This window comes from Barbus barbus (genome assembly GCF_936440315.1).
Source record: "Barbus barbus genome assembly, chromosome: 6".
In the NCBI taxonomy this organism is placed as follows: domain Eukaryota; kingdom Metazoa; phylum Chordata; class Actinopteri; order Cypriniformes; family Cyprinidae; genus Barbus; species Barbus barbus.
Window position 1 is genome coordinate 23,845,730 of NC_136734.1, and position 23,178 is coordinate 23,868,907.

At 35.7% G+C, this 23,178-nt stretch overlaps 1 protein-coding gene across 4 annotated transcripts; it reads right to left on the reverse strand.

Annotated features, from left to right (window-relative positions):
* Positions 1-74: 74 nt before the first annotated feature.
* Positions 75-5,839, reverse strand: LOC306870959 (aquaporin-3-like). Of its 4 annotated transcripts, none has more exons than XM_079418570.1 (7): positions 5,786-5,839; positions 4,467-4,729; positions 2,015-2,141; positions 1,769-1,906; positions 1,548-1,672; positions 1,072-1,289; positions 75-930 (listed from the first exon to the last, which is right to left on the reverse strand). In XM_079418570.1, the coding sequence occupies exons 2-7, from the start codon at positions 4,572-4,574 to the stop codon at positions 756-758; spliced, it is 891 nt and encodes a 296-aa protein (XP_079274696.1). In that variant the 5' UTR covers positions 4,575-4,729; positions 5,786-5,839; the 3' UTR covers positions 75-755. The 4 variants fall into 4 exon arrangements, with proteins under 4 accessions (XP_079274696.1, XP_079274697.1, XP_079274698.1 ...); XM_079418571.1 differs by having other exon boundaries at positions 85-930; positions 4,467-4,605; positions 5,786-5,835; XM_079418572.1 differs by having other exon boundaries at positions 85-930; positions 4,467-4,619; positions 5,786-5,835.
* Positions 5,840-23,178: the final 17,339 nt, after the last annotated feature.

Here is a 23,178-nt window from a genome sequence, read left to right on the forward strand (position 1 = left end):
TCGTTAGCAAAGAAGCAGCAAGGGTGGTTTCAGCTAAACAACATAAAAATGACAAACATCACATCACACTGTGAGACTTATTTTAAAAAACAAAATCAACTTTATTAGGATAACAATCCATTGCTTCAAAACATTCAATGACAAAATTAAAATGGTTATGACATTAACAGATACATGAGAAGATGAAATGAATATAGGCTAAAGACTGTAATTCTATACAATTGCCTTTATATGTAAGAGAAAAACATTTGGCTTTAAATGAGGATGACAACACAAAATATTTACATAAAAAAAAGAAAAAAGAATGAAGTATTATAACTATTTTTTAGTACAACTGCTCACCCGTCTCAATGGGAATGGCAACATATTTGGATAACAGTAATTTAAAAGTGTGAAATATTGTAAATATTGATAGATTCTATACTAGATTTGTACTAACTTTAAAAAGAGTGAATTAATATAATTCGTGTTGCTGAAGAAACACCTTTTTCCCTTAAAGGAGGAATCTGGAGGATGTGTGAAGAAAAAAGAATCATGCTAAAGAAACAATTAAAAAAACTTTGGAATCTTGACATTTGCAGCATTTTATTTTAAGTCTTTGATGGTATTTGATGGTCTGCAAGACTACAAGAATCCCCTCTGAAAGAGAAGAGGAAGCCTTAGGTGGAACAAGACATATTTATTGAACTCAAGAGACTTAAAGCAGAAAGTTTATGTGGATTTATGGTGCAAAGGGCTGATGGAGATCATGCAGATCAATCCTTGCTGGTGATGTCATTAAGTTTCAAAGACTCTTCCTTAGCTTTATTCTTATTGTCCCGTACTTCTCCCTCCACATGCCACCCCACCATCAGCTGGTACACAATCACACCAATGATGGATCCCAGGAAGGGGGCGAAGATGGGCACCAAAAACCAACACTGTCTGGTACTGTTGCAAACCAGAGGAGAAACATTCATAAGTGTTTACTGTTTCATCACTGACAAATGCAGATCAGCTCGAAAGCAATGCAAGTTGGTTCATGATGTAACTAATTAGTTCATGTTATGGGTATTAAATGTATAAACTTACGTGAAGACTTCACCACCCCAACCAGCCATTGCTGTGAAAAGACGAGGCCCGAAATCCCTAGCTGGGTTGACTGCATAACCAGAATTGAAGCCCATGGAGAGTCCAATGATAAGGACGCTAAATCCCACTGTGAAGGCCTCAAGACCTTGAGGGATTGGGTTGTTGTATGGGTCCACAATGGCCAGGATGCAGACAATCAGAGATGCTGTGCCTATCACCTGTGAAGATGGTTATATTTTATAGATGTAAATATAAAAGATAATAAATATAGTGCATTTATTATAAATTACAGAGCTCCTAAGGAGACATGGTGATGGGGAAAAAACTGTGATGGAAGGAAAAATTATATTTCAATGAAGTGCATTCACTCAAAATTAGCACTGAAAGAGTTTTGGGATTCTCAAGGGAACGCAAAACGTTTGTAAGAGAATGCAAAAGCAAATATATAGATTAGTTACAAGCTTGCAGTTACTGACCTGGTCAAAAAATCCATTCAAGATGGTGAGATGCGGGCTTGGGTATGTAGCAAAAATACCAGCAGTGGCTTTATCCCCAACTACAAGCAACTCATTTTTTTCTCCAGCATAATCATACATTGCATCTAAAAAAAATTAATAAATAAAATAAAAGTGTAAGAAAAAGAAGAAACATAACATACACTTAAAAAGAAAGAGAATTAATATTACATAAAATGTACCATGGTATTCAGCAAAGATAATTGCAGCACCCAAGAAGGCTCCAAGTGTTTGGAACAGAAAGTACACAGGGAACTTTCTCCATTTTTCTCTTCCCAAGAGGCAGAGAGCAAATGTGACTGCTGGATTTAAATGTCCGCCTAAAAAAAAAAAAAAAACTCTTTCATCCCATAAGTTGATCCACAAAGAACTTTTTATAAAAACGCAATGCAACAGCTTAGGATGCAATTTTAGAGGAGTTTACCAACCTGACACCTGGCCACAAACCAAGATTCCAAGGGTAGCAGCAAACCCAAAAGCAAGGTTTACAGAGAGAAAGCGACCATGACTTTCTCCACTTAGTACCATTTGGGCCACCGCACCGCAACCAAACATCTGTAAATGTTGTGAAATAAGAACATGTGTTAATCACTATTTGAAAACAACACAATTTTTATGTGTACCATTTATATCAGAACAATGAAGATTCCAGGTGAAAAAAAGCTTTTTTGACTCATTTTAACTAAGAGTAGGCCTTTCACATCATTGTGAGTCACAACATATACTTTAAACTGGTGAAAATAGCAGGTTGCATTTCAAACTCTGCTAAAAATAAAATAAGTATTCCCTTTTGTTCAAACACTACAAATCTATAGTGACTAACGGCTGCAATGTTTCACATAGGACATCTCAGACAGGTTATTACAAGTCCCTTCTGACAAAAAGCAATTGCAAGTTGCTGTTCAGACTTGTGGCTGAAATTTCCATTGTAAAGAACACCTCAGAGTTGAACTGAAATACCTGTGGCATTATACCAAATTATCAGGATCACGCAACGACTTTACCAATGTTATGTAACAGCTGGGGTGCATTGAAGAACTTTCATAAGAGTGAATCTCAGCAACAACGTTACGTCAATAAAATTCTAAAAAAAGGCATCTCAAGAAACCAATTTATCACCTAAACATGGCCCTAAGTATCTTTTTGAATTCAGTAATGACAGCTAAAGGCAAACCTTGGGTTATTCAATTTATTTCGCCTTTTTGTGTGTCCAAAGACCCATTGTTCCTGTTTCTACTCCAGGAAGAACATCCGCTGATAAAGTCACCTTTACAGACAAAGAGCATGATCAAAGTAGCTTGCACACGAATATCTTTTGCTGCTCAGAAAACATCACGTTGCTGATCCAGTTGAGTGATACAGTTATCGCATGACCTCTCTATTTAAGTATTATCTCTGGTATAACCTGTGCCACACACCTTAAAAACAAACTATGAATGTACTTCTTGAAATGAGTTGTTGTTTCTAAAGTGCTTGTAAAATTGGATAATTGCCCTGTGAAGATTTTGTAGGAGCAGTTTGGTGTCAATTCCTTCTTTAATGTGTGTCATATTTCATACCACACTGTGACTGTCTGACACGACACACCTGACTGCAGTGGCAATGCTTTTTTTTTTTTACTGTAGTCTGCCACGTGTGACGCATTTATCAAACATTCAGGTAAGTGCAAGGTTTGAGAATTTCCTTTTAGTGATATCACTGTGTAGAAAACTAGTGGTGTAGCGTGGGTCTGTCAGGCATGTTTTTCTGTTAGTCATTTTTTCACACTAGTGAAATATCTAAATATCTACAAAAAAATACTGCATTAATTTCAGAACATAAAATACAGATTTGACATGTTTAGAATAGAATTAAATGGATTTCAAAACCAATCCTTGGTGTTGGTGTGGCAAATGTGCTCTGATAATATTGACTCAATGCCTTAAGGTGATTCATTAAACCTCAACATATTAAGCTTTTGATTGTGGCATCATAATAGATGTAAGGAAACAAGTATTATTCATTGAAGGCTTTGGCACGTGCCTCTGTTCTGCTGCAAGTAGCACTATTACATGCCTATCTGTGCTGTTTGTTACAGAGAAAATTGCCACTAAATTAGGGAGGATATTTAAGTAATTTTTTTCTGTTTATCATGTGTGTGAAGAGCATTTCACATGAACAGGACTGAGATACTATCCACCTTTCTTTCTTATCTGTTTGCAAATGAATTCCTGGAAGTGTACTTCCTCTAGTACATAATTAACATTTATCAATAAAAGACTGTGCAGGAAACTTCCTTTATGTGTTGTAAAGGTACGTTTCAATAGTTTTTGTATGTTTTGTGCATACAGTCAGTGGGATGCAAAACTACACCACTGACTTTCATTGTATTTAAAAAAGTTCTTCTTTTGTACTCCACAGAAGAAAGTCATACAGGTTTGAGCAACTTTTTAAATTGTCAAGTTTAACATATTTTTGGATAGTTTCTGTCTGAAGTATTCCTTGGACCAGCTGCAAAAAAACTAAAATACACTGGTGTAAGATCAGCATTCCAGAATCCACATCAATGTGTGCGCAATAATGCAGATATAAATGCTAATTTGCAATAATCCACCATTCACTTATTTGCTTGTGGAAATTTGGAGTGCATGTACCAAAGTAAACATTACAGTCTATCTTTGTCATCAATCTGAGTGAGAAGAAAAGCAGCTCAACTGGTGCTCTACTGTAAGTCTCATGCGTGCAACATTACACTACAATATAAAATTCACTTCTGACAGATTATGTGAGACATAAACATGCTGTTTCAGACTATTTGACAAACTGCATTTGTATTAAGTTGCACTGACCTCAGCTTTGATGCTGACAATAAGTAATTCATGATTGAGGAATAATACCCACCACCAGAATGAGAGTTCCCAAGCATTCAGCAAGTCCCTGGCGCAGTAGCTTGTTGCGGATCTGGAAAGTGTGTGCAAGCTTATCCAGCATGGCCTTCTGCCAACCCATCTTTCAACCAGGTCCGGATGTCTTCCTTTGCCTGTGTGAAACAACCTGTATGTCCCTCAGAGATGTATGCTCATGTAAGGGCCAGTGCTCTGCTCTTATAGATATGAGAGACAAGGACCAGCCCTTCATGCATCTGCCTGCCCCCTTACACACTTCTTCAAACACACACACACACACACACACACACACACACACATGAGCACTCACCTATACACCACATTAACTCCCTCGATCCCACCCTGTATTATTCACATATGAACTCACACCCCTTCACACTGCATTCCTATCCTCTCTATTATAGAACAGGTTCTTCCCCTTTTTCTCTTCCCTTTCTCTAACATCTTTGTATTTTTGAAAACTGCTGAAACATCATCAGCCACTATTAAGCCTTTTAGTTTAAAAATGGGCCTGAGCGTGAAACTTTAGAGGTAGATTAGGCTAATCTCTAAAGGGCCAGTGGTAGGAGTCTAGGAGAAGAGTTTAATTTTCAGTTGACATGAAACATGACTGATAAGGCTCTGACTCCAGGAATGGGCAGGGCCATTTGCTTAGTTGTATATGATTCATGAACTCTGTTAGGCTACTAATGATGCTGATTAGGCACTAAGTGAATCTAAACACACATTTATTTATTTGATTTATTTTTACAATTTCAAGGCCATAAATATTCTGAAATTATTTAAACTGAACTGGTTTTAAATCAGTGGTCGCCAAATCGTCGATCGATAGACTGGTAACTTATATCTTACAGGCTATTTATTATAATTTTTTTTTTTGATCTGCTCACACACTGTGCTACAGTGTTGTTACTGTACATTGCTACAGAGTTTTCTTGGTTGCATCAGTTTTAAAATTTAAAACCAAAGCATGAAATGCAATTCAAATACAATTAAAATTAAGATGCAATGGTCCACCGACCATAAATCGGAATAAATTTCGGCCCTTTTTTATTTTTGATGAGTCTCTATTCCGGAATTGCACATGTTTTCACTGCAATCATTTCCCAAAATGTAATTTGTGTGGAACTATTACGAAGTCTGTAAACGACCGTTAATAGAGGCCAGAGACACACAACTGAACCAGACTGGTCACCATAGACGAAATATAGGTAGAAAAATATTCATATTGTTTTGGAGGTTTATTTGAATGTATCACTAAGGAGAAATGATTGTGTTCAGATGAGTTTCAATGGCATTTTCTTTTCCACTTACCTTCGTATATATTTTGAAGTAGCCTACAGCGCTGCTTTGTTTACAGCGGTAACCAAGGAAACGCGAGATTGCTGTTTTTCTATAAGCGCCATCTGCTGCTGTCAGAAAGTGAAACTGCCTCTCATTCAGTCCGTCTGCTGTTTTGTTTCGGTCAGACTTATGTAGTATAATTTTACAAAGCTAAAATCAGGCCAAAGTTTTGACCAATGCTAAAGTTGTTTTTGCTTATAAATCTTAAAATTATGCAATCAAATTACAATAAAAAAAACAGCCGCTGATGCTGTTTGTAATAAATAAATAAATAAAAATTTGAATCAGAATTTTCCATGAAAAATCATGATGGAATATAGCTATAATCTGTCCTTTTCTATCAATTCTCCAATAGGTATATTTTGTCTTGCATTAAGGTAAAGTGCAGTGAAGAAGAGAAAGAGAAGAAAAGCATGTAAACATTCGAAATGGGTCTTTATTATGCCAGAAGCAGGTATGCAATACAATTTTAAAATTTGTATTATAAACAGATATATATCCCGTATAATTATATAAAACTATAACGCCTCTATTTTCCTAGTTTTAAATAATTTAATAATAATTTAAATAATAAATAGGATTATATATTATAAAATATGTTTGGAATAATAAGAATAAATTTTACGTAAGTATTTTTAAATACCTTTTGCACAATAAGAATAAATTTGTCATTAGAATTCATTTTATTTAAAATTCAAGTGGTTGATGAAATACTTGGGGGAATCGAAATAATACATCTTTAAGTACTAATAATTGACCAAAATAGAGAAAATGGAATAAAATCAGCGAATACAAATCAAAAAGTGACAGACTGGTAGTCTGCTTCCTATTTTCATAGTAGCTACTCTATATAGATAAAAACTACACAACACAAACAATAACAAATGTAACTGTAGAAAGAAAAACTTACAGTTACAGTGGTAAAATATTATACACTGATACAGTGCACAATAAAAATAGTAAAAGGGATATGTAATATTAAAAAGTATACAAGTTGTAGTAAAGTGAATACTATAATAAAATAGCGAGTACAACAGTACAATAACATAAGTGATATAGTAGATTTATAATAGCAACAAATATGTATAATACCATAATAAATGAATAATAGCAAGTAGAATATTAATAATAAGTCCACTGTCTCTTTTCAGTTATCAGAAATGTTCTCATTTTTTCTCATGATTTCATATGAAGCTTTTAGTTAAAGTCACTGGTATGACCTATGTATTGTTAGGAAATTGTAAAAAACTATAATACAAATGGATTAAACTGCTTAATTTAGTGAGTATGATTGACAACAAGTGGTTTGATACCTTGCAGTAGACCTTTTGTAAAATGCATTTTTCATGAAATTTGGTGTCAGCAGTGAAGATCAGTTTATGTTCATGTTCTTTTACTAATTGCCAAAATATGCCAAATGTAACAATTTAGTCTCATCTATTAATTATATTTGAAGAATAAGGTCTAATGTATATCACTGGTGATTCATTGTGTCACTGGTGTTTTTGTCTGTCACATTAAAGAAAATGTGTCACATGTGACATGATAATAATTTTACATCCATTAAATTCTGCTACACTCAAGAGTTAAGATTTAAAGGATTGCATCATTACTTGTTTATAACTGTTTTTTCAAATATTTTCATTGTTATAGCAAATACATGGTTGCGCAAATGAACTAACATAATTCAATCACACTTTTAACAAACCTGATTAAAATAAATAAAACATAATCTCCTTATTTGTTGCATTATCATTATTTTTCTGTAACTCTGACTACGTGCTGAAAAATTTGAGAAAAAATATTTCATAAAAACCTTAACAATTGCCAAAGAAGGTAACACCAGTGACAAAAAATGGTACATGTGATCTTTAAATAAATGCACAAAAAAGTTTAATGATAAGCTATCAAATCCTTATAATCTAGTGATGATAAACTTACTCTTTGTAAAAGAGTAGTGAAATTAAAGAGAGATGCTTTCGCTCCATCTCTAATCCTGACAGTCTGACACTGTCTTGTCAAAGTGCTCACTGTAGCCTACATATTGTGCTCATAGCACAATTTACTTTATGATATAAATTACAATATAAGTTAAAACTGAATACGAATTCATTTAAACTTTCACAGCTAACTAGAGATATCACTAGCTATTAATCGTCTGACACTGGTGACTAATTAAGCTCTCAAAATAATGTTAAAAATGACCAAAAAACATCCAGAAACAACTGTTCATTCTTGGGGTCTGTAGATCCCCAAACTGCCGACAAGTCAGGTATGTTTTCCTCTGTCCCGATATGAGATTTATGGAGAGTTGCCTGGACCAAAATGGCGGCGACGTTGACATGGGGTCAAGCGGCCAATGAGGCGTCTAGGTTTTTATTATGTCTATGATCGCTGTAGCCAAATATCTCCACTGTAGCTAAGCTGAATAAATAGAAATGTGAAGACAGTAAACACATGATTACGACAGTATGGTTTGTGTGTGTTTTTCAAGTCATCTCCAGGTAATAAAAAAAACAATGCAGTGCTAATTGATAGCATTTATTACAGTTGGCAATAGATACTATAAAATATATATTTTGCCTTATTCTGTGATAACAAATAGGAAAAAAGATGTAGTATATAGGCTAAACAAATTATAAAAATGTCATTAGGAAAATACAGGAGGAAATTATGAATTACTGGTTATTGTCCAGCAGTGTATTTGATTTCTCAGCCAATTAAAAGCAAGAGGTAATAATTAATAATAATAATAATAAAACCTGTCAATTAGACAAAAAAGTTATTATATTTTACATTTCTGTCCACCTGTAACGGAAGTAGGACAAGACAGAGAGATGGTACAACGGTGAGTTTATTGATCAACAGTATGAGAGTAAACAGGTGAGTGAAGATCGTGGAAATCTTGAACTGGTGAGATGAAGGTTGAACTTGGTTTTGCCTTCGCAGGAGGAGCAGAGTACAAGGGGAACCGGAGGAGACACACACCGCAGACAAGGAGCAGACTCACGGAGATCACAGGAGCAGACACACGGGGATCACTGGTGCAGACTGACTGAAGTTCCTAGGAGCAGGGAGAGCAGGTAAGTTCGTTAGCAGGTAAGTATACGGGAGGAAGCAGTTTCTAGGGAGGAAGCAGTTACTAAGGCTGTAGCAGCTTGGGTAGTCCTCTTCGTAGAAACGAGACCGGACGTCGAGTGTTTGGCAGTGTGTGTCCTTATAGGAGGAGATAACGAGGGACATGATGAGGAGCAGGTGAGCGTGATCAGTGGCAGGTAGAAACAGGTGCGTGAGTGACGTGACTGGTGAAAAGCAGGCAGATCCGTGACACCCCCTCACTTCTGAAATGATTGAGAATCACAATTTTTTTGTTTGTTTCAAATAGAGATCACAATTCTCCCGCAATTCTGATCAGACAACTAAACAACATAGCATGTAATTTACTAGAGGTTCTGATAAAATGTCAGTTGCTGCAGTCTATTTATATATTTATTTATTTATTTTAATTATTTGTTGCAAAATCTGCACCTCTTCTGTGGATAATATTATTTTCATAATGATCCTTACTCAAGCAGCAGAAGTTAAGTGACAGTGTGCAAATATTACTGGCCCATTTTGGAGTGAACTAAATATGCAAGACTAGTATTACATGTCACTGTTTATGACACAAGTTGTTTACCCATTGCTGGGTGGTTTAAAAAAAACTGGGGGCATAAACTAAGAGTATACCCACTTCACCACTGGGTATAAATACACGCTCTAGGCTACCACATCCTACCACAGCCCCCTGATGCACTTGAAAACTTAATACAACATGCCCAAATACAAGAAAATTCTTAACTTCTCACAGATCAACTGCTAATATATTAGATATAACAGGTGGGAAAATATTTATAATTTATTAATAATTTATAGCCAAATAGTTAAAGATAATAATGTTATATAAATATTAAATTAAATAATGAATATAAATAATGTTTATTTTATTTGGCTGTGTAAAGTGGTTCAACCCTTATATTTAACTTTGCCCTATGTAAAAGAGGTGTTTATTAAATTAAAACATATATAAATGTGGTCTAAATGTGATCTAATCCAGAATGCTGCAGCAAGAGTAGTCTGTCTTTAACAAGCCAAAAAGATGCATGTCACACCTGTTTATCAGTTTGCACTGGCTACCAAGCTGCTTGCATAAAATTCAAGGCATTGATGTTTGCCTACAAAACAACCACTGGCTCTGTTCACTACTTCAGACTTATGTGCCCTCAAGAAGCTTGTGCTTTGCAACTGAACAGCACATTGCCTCCTCTATTGCCCTCATTTGTAAGTCGCTTTGGATAAAAGCATCTGCTATATGATTAAATGTAAATAATAATAGAATTAACCATCTTCTCATTTATTTGCAAGGCAAACATTATGAGTTAAATTAATTTTAACTACTGTCAACTGCTCAAATACTTTTGGATATGAACTGAAAATGAACAAAATTTCCCCTTCAATTTGATAGCATAGTTTGTATAGACCAAAAAACTAAACAAAAAAGAATGTTTGCATTGAAATCATCTGAATAACAAAATGTACAATAAGTGTAGTGCTTTGATTAGACTGTGTTCCACACACCGTAGTCAACTGTTCATTGCTCACCTCAACTTCAAACAGCAACCTCGGGTCCTCCTTGAACAGAGCAGGCAAGAGCAGAATAGCTGCTTCCAACTGTAGGCCTTTAAACAAAATAACCTCATTAGATTAACATAACATGGTGGATGCTTTTCCCCTTCTTTTTTTTTTTTTACATCCATTACTGTGTGTAATACAGATACCGTAAATTCAGGAAAGAAGGCAGGTATGATCTCAGGCAGAGATGCAGGGTGTCAGTCAGTGGTACAATGAAAATCTAAGCAGTAATGATTTAATTACCTTTTTTCAGTCTGCCATCTTCAGTCATCAAACATGCACCTGAACTTCTCCTTCAGGGGACTCCGTGAAACTTGAAGGACTCGGGATGTCATTACAGAGAGCTGTGTGAGAATTTGTTGGTCCACATCAAAATTGGTGTGGTCTCACAGATCCAGAAGGAGCTTGTATTAAGAAGAAGGCAAAGGAGAAAAGACATGTATTAAAATATAGTCATAAGGAGGCAATAAATAAATAAGGAGGCAATTAACACACTGCTGTACTGAACATTTTGGACATTCACTCCCCCCACTGACAAATTCTGCCGGATCTGAGACTTGAACCCGCGACCTTCAGGTTACAAGTCTGACTCTCTATCCATTAGGCCATGACTTTAGGTCCCCAGTAACGAAGTGAGGTGTGGGCAAGTATGGTAACCCATAGTTGGAATTTGTGTTCTGCATTAATCCCATCCATCTGCAAACACAGTTAAAAAACTTAATGGCAGGCTTAATGGCCTCTTTATGTATGGCAATGGTGCTATGTAGCACCTTAACCACCCCAAAGAACCGCTGAAGAACCTTTTTGTAGGATATGTGGCCCCTTCAGGGGTATAACAAGTGACCTGAAAACAGAATGCTTATTTGGTGATGCTGGTTACAACATTTTAGCCACATTTTTAAAACATTTTGTTCTCTCACAACTTACGGTAAACATTAATTGTAATATTCTGTTAAACAATAAGAATAATGTCTATTTATGAATATATTAGCCTTTTGTTTCATAGTTGATACACATTTCTAGGGCCTATAAATTCAATGTTCAAAACTTTGCTGATTAACCCACAATCTACTGTACTTCATGGCCTCTGACCTTTGATTGCTGGCTTTATCTAGTCTTTTTGCAGTGAAATCTTTTTTTATGAGGTAAAAATAACTTTTATATTGTTTAATAATAATTCAAGATTAACATTTACTGGACTGAAGCAGCTTGGGTTTTCCTGATTATCCATATTATTTTCAGCATTAAATATTATTATTATTATTATAACTATTTACATTCATTTCATGTTAAAATGTAAATGTCAAATATGACACAGCAGGCGTTTAAGGATATTTATATATTTACATTATAAACCATAAAAGCCCGATGTATTAAATATGATACTTAACTAAACACACACACCAGTAGTAAATGTGGTTCATTTCTTCCAGCCAGTCCTATCAAACCTTTGCAGTTAATCCAGAATGTGGCAGCAAGAGTAGTTTTTAACTAGAGGCTAAAGTTTGTGAACAAACTTTGATGTTGGCTTGAGAAAGCCAAAAGACTGTTTTCGATGATATTCACTAAGATACCATATCTTTTGGATCTTGTATATCCGTTCCAGTGGCAAATGAAGCGAAAGTGAAAGCATCATGGGGCACGAGTGTTGTCAGAGGTGCGTCGCATCTCTCGGTGTTACACAAAACAGCTCACAAGCACTGAATCTAGCTCTTTAATGTGTTCTTGTGCTTGAATAGAGTAAAATTGCTTAAATGTTTTAATGCAAAAGGCGTAGAAACACAAAGAATTGACCAACTTTCATGAGGACGCAGCACTAGTCCGATTAGAGCAGTGACAGATCAGTCATCTGTCCCAAACGTTTTTTAAACTGTCCTCTGGCTATCAGGCAGTCATTATATTGTAGACCTGACTTGGTCACGATTAAATATGTTGACATAGATTGGGAGCATGAATTAATTATATGCATTTATTTGTAAATGTAACCAATTTAAAACTAAAGTGTTCAAAGTGCGGGGAGTTCAAAGATTTCTTATTCAGATTTCTTCCCTAGTCTAGAGGGGTCATTTTTGCTCAGACAATATAAGTCTATGGGAAATGTGTGATGTTTGATAATTATTTATACGAAAACTAGCAACTACACATCAGGGCCCAGGTCTCTGCCAAGTTTGGTGCTTGTAGCATTAAAGTCCTAGGAGAAGATTAAAAAAAAAGATTAAAAAAAAAAAAAAAAAAAAAAAATCTCACTATGTGTAGCCACCAATTGGTTTTGTCAGCCACCAATTGTGCATGTTCTCCCACTTAAAAAGATGAGAGGCCTGTAATTTTCATCACTTCAACTATGAGAGACAGAATGGGGGGAAAGAATCCAGGAAATCACATTGTCGGATTTTTAAAGAATTTATTTGCAAATTATGGTGGAAAATAAGTATTTGGTCAATAACAAAAGTTCATCTCAATACTTTGTTATATACCCTTTGTTGGCAATGACAGAGGTCAAAGTTTTCTGTAAGTCTTCACAAGGTTTTCACACACTGTTGTTGGTATTTTGGCCCATTCCTCCATGCAGATCTCCTCTAGAGCAGTGATGTTTTGGGACTGTCGCTGGGCAACATGGACTTTCAACTCCCTCCAAAGATTTTCTATGGGGTTGAGATCTGGAGACTGGCTAGGCCACTCCAGGACCTTGAAATGCTTCTTACGAAGCCACTCCTTCGTTGCCCGGATGGTGTGTTTGGGATCATTGTCATGCTGAAAGACCCAGCCACATTTCATCTTCAATGCCCTTGCTGATGGAAGGAGGTTTTCACTCAAAATCTCACGATACATGGCCCCATTCTTTCCTTTACACGGATCAGTCGTCCTGGTCTCTTTGCAGAAAAACAGCCCCAAAGCATGATGTTTCCACCCCCATGCTTCACAGTAGGTATGGTGTTCTTTGGATGCAACTCAGCATTCTTTCTCCTCCAAACACGACGAGCTGAGTTTTTACCAAAAAGTTATATTTTGGTTTCATCTGACCCTATGCCATTCTCCCAATCCTCTTCTGGATCATCCAAATGCTCTCTAGCAAACTTCAGACGGGCCCGGACATGTACTGGCTTAAGCAGGGGGACACGTCTGGCACTGCAGGATTTGAGTCCCTGGCGGCGTAGTGTGTTACTGATGGTAGCCTTTGTTACTTTTGTCCCAGCTCTCTGCAGGTCATTCACTAGGTCCCCCCGTGTGGTTCTGGGATTTTTGCTCACCGTTCTTGTGATCATTTTGAACCCATGGGGTGAGATCTTGCGTGGAGCCCCAGATCGAGGGAGATTATCAGTGGTCTTGTATGTCTTCCATTTTCTAATAATTGCTCCCACAGTTGATTTCTTCACACCAAGCTGCTTGCCTATTGCAGATTCAGTCTTCCCAGCCTGGTGCAGGTACAATTTTGTTTCTGGTGTCCTTCGACAGCTCTTTGGTCTTGGCCATAGTGGTTTGGCATGTGACTGTTTGAGGTCGTGGACAGGCGTCTTTTATACTGATAACGAGTTCAAACAGGTGCCATTAATACAGGTAACGAGTGGAGGACAGAGGAGCCTCTTAAAGAAGTAGTTACAGGTCTGTGAGAGCCAGAAATCTTGCTTGTTTGTAGGTGACCAAATACTTATTTTACAGAGGAATTTACCAATTAATTCATTAAAAATCCTACAATGTGATTTCCTGGATTCTTTCCCTCCATTCTGTCTCTCATAGTTGAAGTGTACCTATGATGAAATTGGCAGGCCTCTCTCATCTTTTTAAGTGGGAGAACTTGCACAATTGGTGGCTGACTAAATACTTTTTTGCCCAACTGTATATCGTTGCTCTTTTGATTGCTTCTATTGCCCTCATTTGTAAGTCGAAAGCGTCTGCTAAATGTTTACATGTAAATGTAAATGTAAATCGCTTGTGATGTTCCTCATTTCTATGTCAGTTTAAATAATAATATCAGCTAAATGCAAAAACCACTGGGCATGACCTGCAAAGCTGAATGTGCAAAGGATATATCACCCCATAAGTTGACTGAAAATCTAATGTATAATTGGCCACATTTTTAAAACATTTTATTATCTCACAACTTACAGTAAACATTCATTGTAACATTGTGTCTATTTATGAATATATTAGTCTACTGTATCATAGTTTATATGAATTGCTAGGGCCTATAAATTCAATGATCAAATCTTTGCTGATAAGCCCACAATCTATGTACTTCATGCCTTCAGACTTTTGATTGATGGCTTTATCAAGTCTTTTTGCAGTGAAATCTTGAATGATTTTTATGAGGTTTATAGTTTAATAATAATATAAGATTAACATTTACTGGACTGAAGCAGCTTGGGTTTTCCTGATTCTCCATATCATTTTTAGCGTTACATATAATTATTATTCTTATTTTACATTCTTTTCATGTTAAAATCTAAATGTTAAATATGACACAGCAGGCGTTTGAGGATGGTTTATACATTTGCATATATGATCCATAAAAGTCTGATGTATTAAATATGATACTAAACTAAACGTACACACACACACACACACATTTGTTTTTGTGAAAAGTGGGGACATCTCGTAGGCGTAATGGTTTTTATACTGTACAACCTGTATGTGCTATTGCCCTACACCTAAACTTAGCCCTCACAGGAGACTGTGCATTTCTACTTTCCCCCCAAAAAACTCACTCTGCATGATTTATAGGCATTTTGAAAAGTGGGGACATGGGATAATGTCCTGAAAAGTCACCTTCACCTTGTAATACCTATGTCATACCTGTGTCATTATAAAAAAATGCGCACACACCCACACACACACACACACACACACACACACACACACACAGACAGAGCCAGTGGTTAATTTACCCTAACCTTGTTTACACTATCTTCTCTAAAATTAATTAAAGAATTTCCATGTCAAAGACTTTCTAGAACATTAACGGATTATTTGGAAAATCTATAGGCCTAGAAAAGTCACTTTGGTTAAGCATGTGCTATATAATTGATTGATATCTATATGTACTGTATATCTATATGCAATTAAGGATTTTAGTCCATCAATTTCAACTTACTACTTATTAACAGAGTTTTAGCTCTTGTGTGCATCTTCTGTGACCAATAATCACTGAACCACATAATATATGCACAGAAAGTGGTAAGATTTGCACCCCTGTGCAGATACATATTGCAAGTCCGTGCAAGTACATTGCATAATCTGTTGCTATTAGGACTTCATTTAAGCAACTGCTTAGAGTGTGAGAAACAATTGTGGAACAAGGTTCTGAGAAATTATTGGTAAATGTAATAAATCATGATGTTTATGAAATCACATGCTGATGTTGTCAGTCTTTTGGATTACAGACAATCCTATTATTGAACTTTTTAATTGCACTGTGCTGGTCATTTGAGCAGGATGTATGAAAACAGCACTTGATAACAACTTTATGGTTTAGCATAAGAACTCCAAATGAAACAGGGGTGGCATTATAATGAGCCAATATAAACCTGACTTTTTAATCTTGCTTTTGGCATAGTGCTCTGTAGAGCAGTGGGAGCAATCGGTGCATTGTAGTGCATCTTGGGAGACAGGCTGTTTATTGTCTATAGGGAGGGTTGTGACAGGCTGGAACAAGCTCACACACTTTCAAAGCATAGTGCATCCAGACATGACAGGTGTGGCTGTTTTGAAAAGTAGAATTCTTTGGTATTGAGGAGTAGAAGGAAGATGTTGATGACAGGATCAAAGGTAAAAGATGACAGTACGTTTATTGCAGCGTAAAATGAGGCTCAACAACTCCTCAAATAGAAAAATTCACCACTGCCTTCTCAAGAGACCCTGTTGACAGGTCTGCTATGTTGTATCCCATCAATACAAGTGTGTCACAATGTTTATATACAATTCCATTCAAAGATCTGAACAGTAAAAGAGTAATATTGTGAAATATTATTACAATTTTAATTAACTTTTCTATTTCAATATATGATGTTTCATTAACAAAGTTCGGGAGGAGCACGTCAGATACTTAGCCTAATTAGACACAAGTGGTACGCAATCAAGCTAATCAATACATGGATATAAATACAGCTGACATACCTCTACTCATTTGATGCTTAATCAACATCCCTCCACCACCCCTTCTCCATTATTATCACTAAAGTTCTCACCACACTATGGGGGGTACTCTGGGTTCGGGCCATTATTCTATGGGGGGTACTCTGGGTTCGGGCCATTATTCTATGGGGGGTACTCTGGGTTCGGGCCATTATTCAGAAATTATTCTGATATGCTGATTTGGTGCTCAAAAAAACATTACTTATTTTTGTCATTGTTGAAAAAACAGCTGTTTATCATGGTTTCCATTTTTTGTGGAAACCATGATAAACAGCCGAATAAAAGTATTAAATTCTTTAAAAAAAATTTATAAATAAATCACTCACTGATCCCAAACATTAGCAACGGTAGTGTATATTTACTGATATAGCTTTTTGCAAACTGCTCATCAAGTTACTGTGAAAGTTTACCAAACTACATTTTTCAGATCATGTTTCTGCCAAAAAAATGTTTCCTGTGGTTCAGTAAATACCAGCCAAAACCAGCCAACCTGGACAGAGTTCTCTCGAAAGTATGTATTTGAGTTGAACAATGGTACTACTGAAACTGAAAAATGTCCACTGGTAGACAAAACAACCCCTCTGACTCTCAGATCATGTCATGATGAGTTTCTGTCAGGACATTGTGAAATCTTGTAAAACATTTCTGTGCACAAGAAATAGGCTTTTAAGGACTCATCAGACTTAAACACATCAACATTCACACCTAAAATATGAATGAAAAATTTGATGATTGATGATGTTTGGATCAGCATGACTAAAAAGGGAGTAAACAAAGCTTCCGGTCATTTCCAGTAAAAAAAAAAAAAAAAACTCTTTCTGGGGTCTATGGAGGAAGTTCAGGAGAATATATACAATATATATGTTTTAGAAATGTATAAAGATTCTAACTGATGTGCTTAGGCATTTTGAGGCAGATATCTCAATATTTGTGGAGAAATATATGATTATGATTACAACTTGAACTCATGAATATTTGTATGCATTCATGTAAAATGTGGTTCTACCACACACACAAATTACATTTGCAGATACTAAAAACAATATTGAAGTACTGATTGAATCTAAAACCTAAACATTTACATATGAACAATTTACTGACTAGTGTCAAATATTTTTGTATCCTTATTTAATCTGTGAATATTTACATTTGTGGTCAAAATATATCTTCTATATGAAATTTCTTATTCATACTAAAAAAATAACATGCGTTTTGTATGATCCCTCTTATTTTGGTAAAATAACTAACATTTTGTGGATACTGCAATGTGCATGTAAAATTTTGACCACAACTCTAGTTAAAGGGGTCCAATTATGCTCTTTTACATGTTTAACTTCCTTTACAGTGTATTGTTGCGGTTTGTGTATGACAAACATCTGCAAAGTTGCAAAGGACAAAGTCCACTCTATTTCTGAACATCAGAATGTATATTGACAGACACAGTACAGATTACTGAAAATCTGGGGTAAAAAGTTAACAAAATAGCTTGTCAACAATATGACTTTAAATGTACTGCACCTCAGGAATACCTTGTTATTTAACTTTCCCAAAATTGTAAAATATGCACTATACTATAAATGCATGATCTTTTTCTCTTAATTATTTAATATGCGTTTGAATAAATCTCGTAATTTTGTAATATATATTTATTTTTAATATATATATATAATTTGTAAAAAAAAAAAAAAGTAAATAAATCCCTGCACTAGTTGGAAATGTGTCTTATATGGAGAGACTAAACAATGTCCCACATTAAATTAATGTTAAACAAACTTTTGTAAGACTTCAAAGTATGACTCAGAAGTTATCAGTTATTTATTTCAAACATACAATACTGAAAATGTTGATTACAATATTGACACATGATGTGAGACTATACTGTTTGTGTACATACTGAAGTTCTTGGTCTCTCTTTGAATTCTCTAATTACCTCATCTGGATTCCTGCTGCAACAAGTTTTGCCCTGCTGTCTGGGCTGTTGTCCAGAAGTGCAGTTGCTCCTGACAACACAGGGAACAACAAAAGATTTCAACAAGGACACAAACTATGCTCAGTGAAACGAAACTAAGCCAAACACTCATTTCCCTGTCTTTATATAACACATTCAACTGGTTTTCTTTTAAACTTTTTTTGTTTTCTTCACTAATCGCCTTATTCTAAATTGAGCTACTTTAACGATTGACCACACAGTTAGAAACATTCATACCAAAACAAGTGTTATTTCTTTTCAGAGAGGACACAATTTGAGGGTCTGGTATGAAAGCAATTACATACAAAATATATATAACAAATAAATATCAGTCAACACAACATTCTTCAAAGGGACTTTATGGAACAAATCATTTAGAGTTATGTTTACACACTCAAACTGTATCTTGAGACACAAACAACAAAACCTGAAATTCAGGTTCTTGAAAAGTTGGTGTACTCCCACCTGAGCTCATCCTCTGTCAAGGCATTGATTATGAAATCTAACTCATCCTGTCGGTTAGATCCAGTTTTACTTATCACACCTTTATTCTTAGAAGTGGTGTATCTGATATCTTTGTCAGCATCTGACATCTGTCTTCTCACTGTTCCATTACAACTAAAAACTGCAGCAACCTCATTTTTTGAGAAATCTGATTTAAAACAGATCTATATCTATACTGTTCTATTTCGTGTTACATTTGCATTCTAATAATTCCATGAAGATGATAAAGCCCAAAATACAATAGTGTCACTGGTGGGCTACTATACTGTTTTAAAAGTTTATTTGTTTGACATTTAACCCAGTGTTTATGCAGAAAACGGATTCTTCCTCACACAAAATGTGGAAAATGTTTATGTTTTTGCTCACTCCTTTTCATAATATGCATGTGTCGTCATGGTCTCAGTTATCATCAGTCCTTTCCATTTGCACTGCATGAACATGTTTACTCCAGCTGAACACTGATATGCTTGAACTAATCGTAACTGAACCACTTCTGCACGCAGGTCATATTTAAATAATGAAATTGATGGCCTCTTGAAAAATTCCTTTAAACACACATTAAACACAGGCATGTTTCTATGGAAGCTTGTTTCCGGCACATGACAAAAAAGACAAATTAAATTAAAAGAGTAATTGTTATCTTACAATAACTCAAAATTGTGAGATACAAACTTCTGAAATTCTGTAATTCTGAAAAAAAAAGTCATTACTGTGAAACATAAAATCACAATTTTGAGAAAGTCTGAAATGTGAATCTGTGAAGAAATTAATTTTGAGATGTAGGTGTGAACAGGGCACAACCTAACATGAGGCTATTTAAAATACACATGCACAAAATAGTGTATTTACTAGTTGCCATATAAGCACTATACAGTGAAAAAATTGTGACAAAAAAAATTCTTTGGAGGATATCGCCGAACCACAGCAAAAGTAAATCTTACTGAAGATATTTTTTTTTCCAGATTTTAGTCTTTATTTAAAATGATAGTTTTAATGTTCTATTATTTTAATCTTTGATCAATATAGCAGAAAACACTGCCAGGTTTAAATCCCACTTGTGCAGGTAAGGTATGATATAACACTGCGTGACAATGTGTCCCACTATTAGAACAGTGCTATTCCATGACATTAGTGATGTAATACACATTAACACCTATTATAAATTATATTGAAAAACCATGAGAAACAGGTGAATAACAACTGAGAGTAAGTGGCCAATGTTTAGAAATTATTTGAAGAAATTAAAAAATATATTTATTTTAAGAAATTGAAAGGATTCTGGCTTGTCTATTTGGCTGTGTGTGGAGGAAGGGAGGGGTGTGTTGTGTTCATTTCTGTGTTTTTCTGAAAGTCTGAATGTGTTTCTACATCTTTTTGTCTACATTATTTTGAACTATGCTGTATAGCTGTGTTTTGATGTGTTCACTGTCAAACTCCAAAGCTAATATATTTTTAATTATTTAAAAAAAAGTTAATAGTATTTTATTGAGCAAATTTTTAGTTTGTCTTGTATGTTTTTTATTAGATCACATAATATTTTTAAGCTGTCATAAAGTCATGTACAACAGGGCCCCACCTATGGGACATGTTAAATTTCACTTCCATTCTTTTGGGTAAAGAAAAAAAGTATACTGGTGTACTATTCAATGAATTAAAGGTGCTGTATGTATTTTTTTTAACTGTATTAAGAAATAAAAATACCATGTTTGTAGATATTTAGGCAACATGCTAAGTTCACATAGCCATTTATAGATGTGTGTTCTGTGTCAGGATGTCTGTATTTTTTTTTATCTGTGCGATTCCGCCCACAGCCAATTTACCCAGTAGTATTTTGACACCCCAGGTTGCTAGCATTTCAGCCACAATGTATATTTCAGCCAGCAAACGAACCGGTCAGAGATCGCAGAGTCTACCTGACCTAAAAAGCCCCAACATACATCTAAAAAGCTCTACCAGAGGAATAGCATATAACACATAAAACATATAACATGTTTGAAATTAATGTGGAAAATCTAAATATTCTAAACCCCAAATGGATTTACAAAAACTGAGAAAATTATTTTATTCTGAACTACTGAGAACTTAAAGAATTGAAATATTTGTGCAAAATACAGTTGAAAAAAAAATCTGCTGACTTAGGGCTACTTTTACATTAACAGTGTGAAAAAGGAGTGCAAAATGGCTACAGAAAATGCATTCTGACAGCTTCTTTAAAACAATGTAATTTGCAGGTTAGGGTGCAACTAGGGTAAATGATGCAAGTGGTTCACACATATTTAGCTGAGAACACAGTTCTGGTTTAACAGATGCTCTGTGGCATGACACTATGTTGCCACTGGCACTAAAAAACTCTTTCAGATGGCAAACTGGTAACTGTAAAATGTAAGCATGTCTTAGATAGTTTGCAGAAGTAGTAAAATTGCCTACTAGTGCCATTTTTGGCACATCAATCTTAATTATCAACCATCGTGTTTTCAATTCAGTTATATATATTAGAGTGTATTCTAGTGCTTAGTTTTATTTTGTGTTAATTTATGTAGTTTTATTAAGAACTACATCAATTAACACTGCAGCCTGTTACAGAAGAGGGACTCAGACTGCGTGACGTAGAGAAAACAGGTATTTATTGGCAAACTTTGAGCAATATGAAGTATAACAGGTAAGTGGTGATTCTTGGATTCTTCGGAGATCTGGAGGAACGTTAACTTGGATATCCTTTCTTGACAGGAGACTAGGAACAGGAGCCGGACACACACCTCACCAATACGGCAGACGAGGACGGAACTTGGGAGTTGACAGACTAAGGATCGCTGGAAGACACACTCGGGATGCAACACAGCAGGTAAGTAGACAAGACGGTAAGTATCAGGCATAGAGATTGTGAAAGCAATGGTTGTCCTCTTCGTATGACCGAAACCGGACAATGGAGTGTTGTGAGGTGTGTGTATTTGAGGAGTGAGTGATGATTGCCTTGATGATGTGCAGGTGATTAGAATTAGAGTTGAGACGTTCGCGAACGAACCGATTCTTTTGAACGGCTCATAAACATGAACGATGGGAGCCGAGTCGCGGCTGAGGGGAGCCATTCTTTCTGTCGTTCTTTTTTTCCTATGCGTGTTTCACACAATGCACACAAATTAGCTCCTCCGCGAGACAGAACAGTTATAGGGGGAGGGGCGCACCCAGCGCAGGGGTGCTACTGCCTAACAGCATGATGATAGTTGTGCACGCATCCTTCACGTGAGTACTCCAGTGGAAAAAAACCCTGCGTGCCTCTGTCATTGGGTAGGTGCGGAGCCATGACTTGTGCACGCTGCCGTCACATGAGGTAATAATCAATATTTCAGAATAATTCAAACTCAGATATTGGTGTGTGATATCTGAGTTTTAATTATTTGACTACAAATCTCACCTCATCATTCCTCCCAGTGATTATTTCCAGGATAAACTGAGATGCCCCCAAGCTGGCTTCTTAAAACTGACTAAATATAAAGAGCCGTTCTTTTGAACGGCTCTTTGAAAGGAACGGATCGCCAAGATCCGGATCCCCTCAAAGAGCCATAAATTCCATCACTAATTAGAATTCAGGTGAGGGAGTGCGCTGTGACTGGCTGGTGACAGAGCCTGGCCAATCTGTGACACAGCCTAATTAAGATTTTCATTCATTGAAAAACTGCTATCACTCAGATAAAATTTTATATTATAAAACTATATCCTATATATCGCCCCCTTAAGCAATTTAGAGTGTATATCTTCCCCACTAACTATCTTTTAGAGTACATTCATTTTGATTGGCTTATAGTTTTTAGAGGCTTTACAAACACTGGTACTCTCTTTTCTTCCCACCATGTCCATTGGAATGACATTTTATTTGCTTATCCAAAACAAACAATGCTACACAATTAAAATAATCGAGCTAGAGTTCTCGTACATTTATCATGCTTTAGTGTCAGCTATTATCCCTAACTCATATAATTTACACAGTTTTTTATCTAATCCAGAAAGCTAAATACTACTCTCAACCACCAGTTTCCTGGCTTGTCCTTCATTATGTCTGAACTGCTGCATACACACTTCTGCACTTACTCTT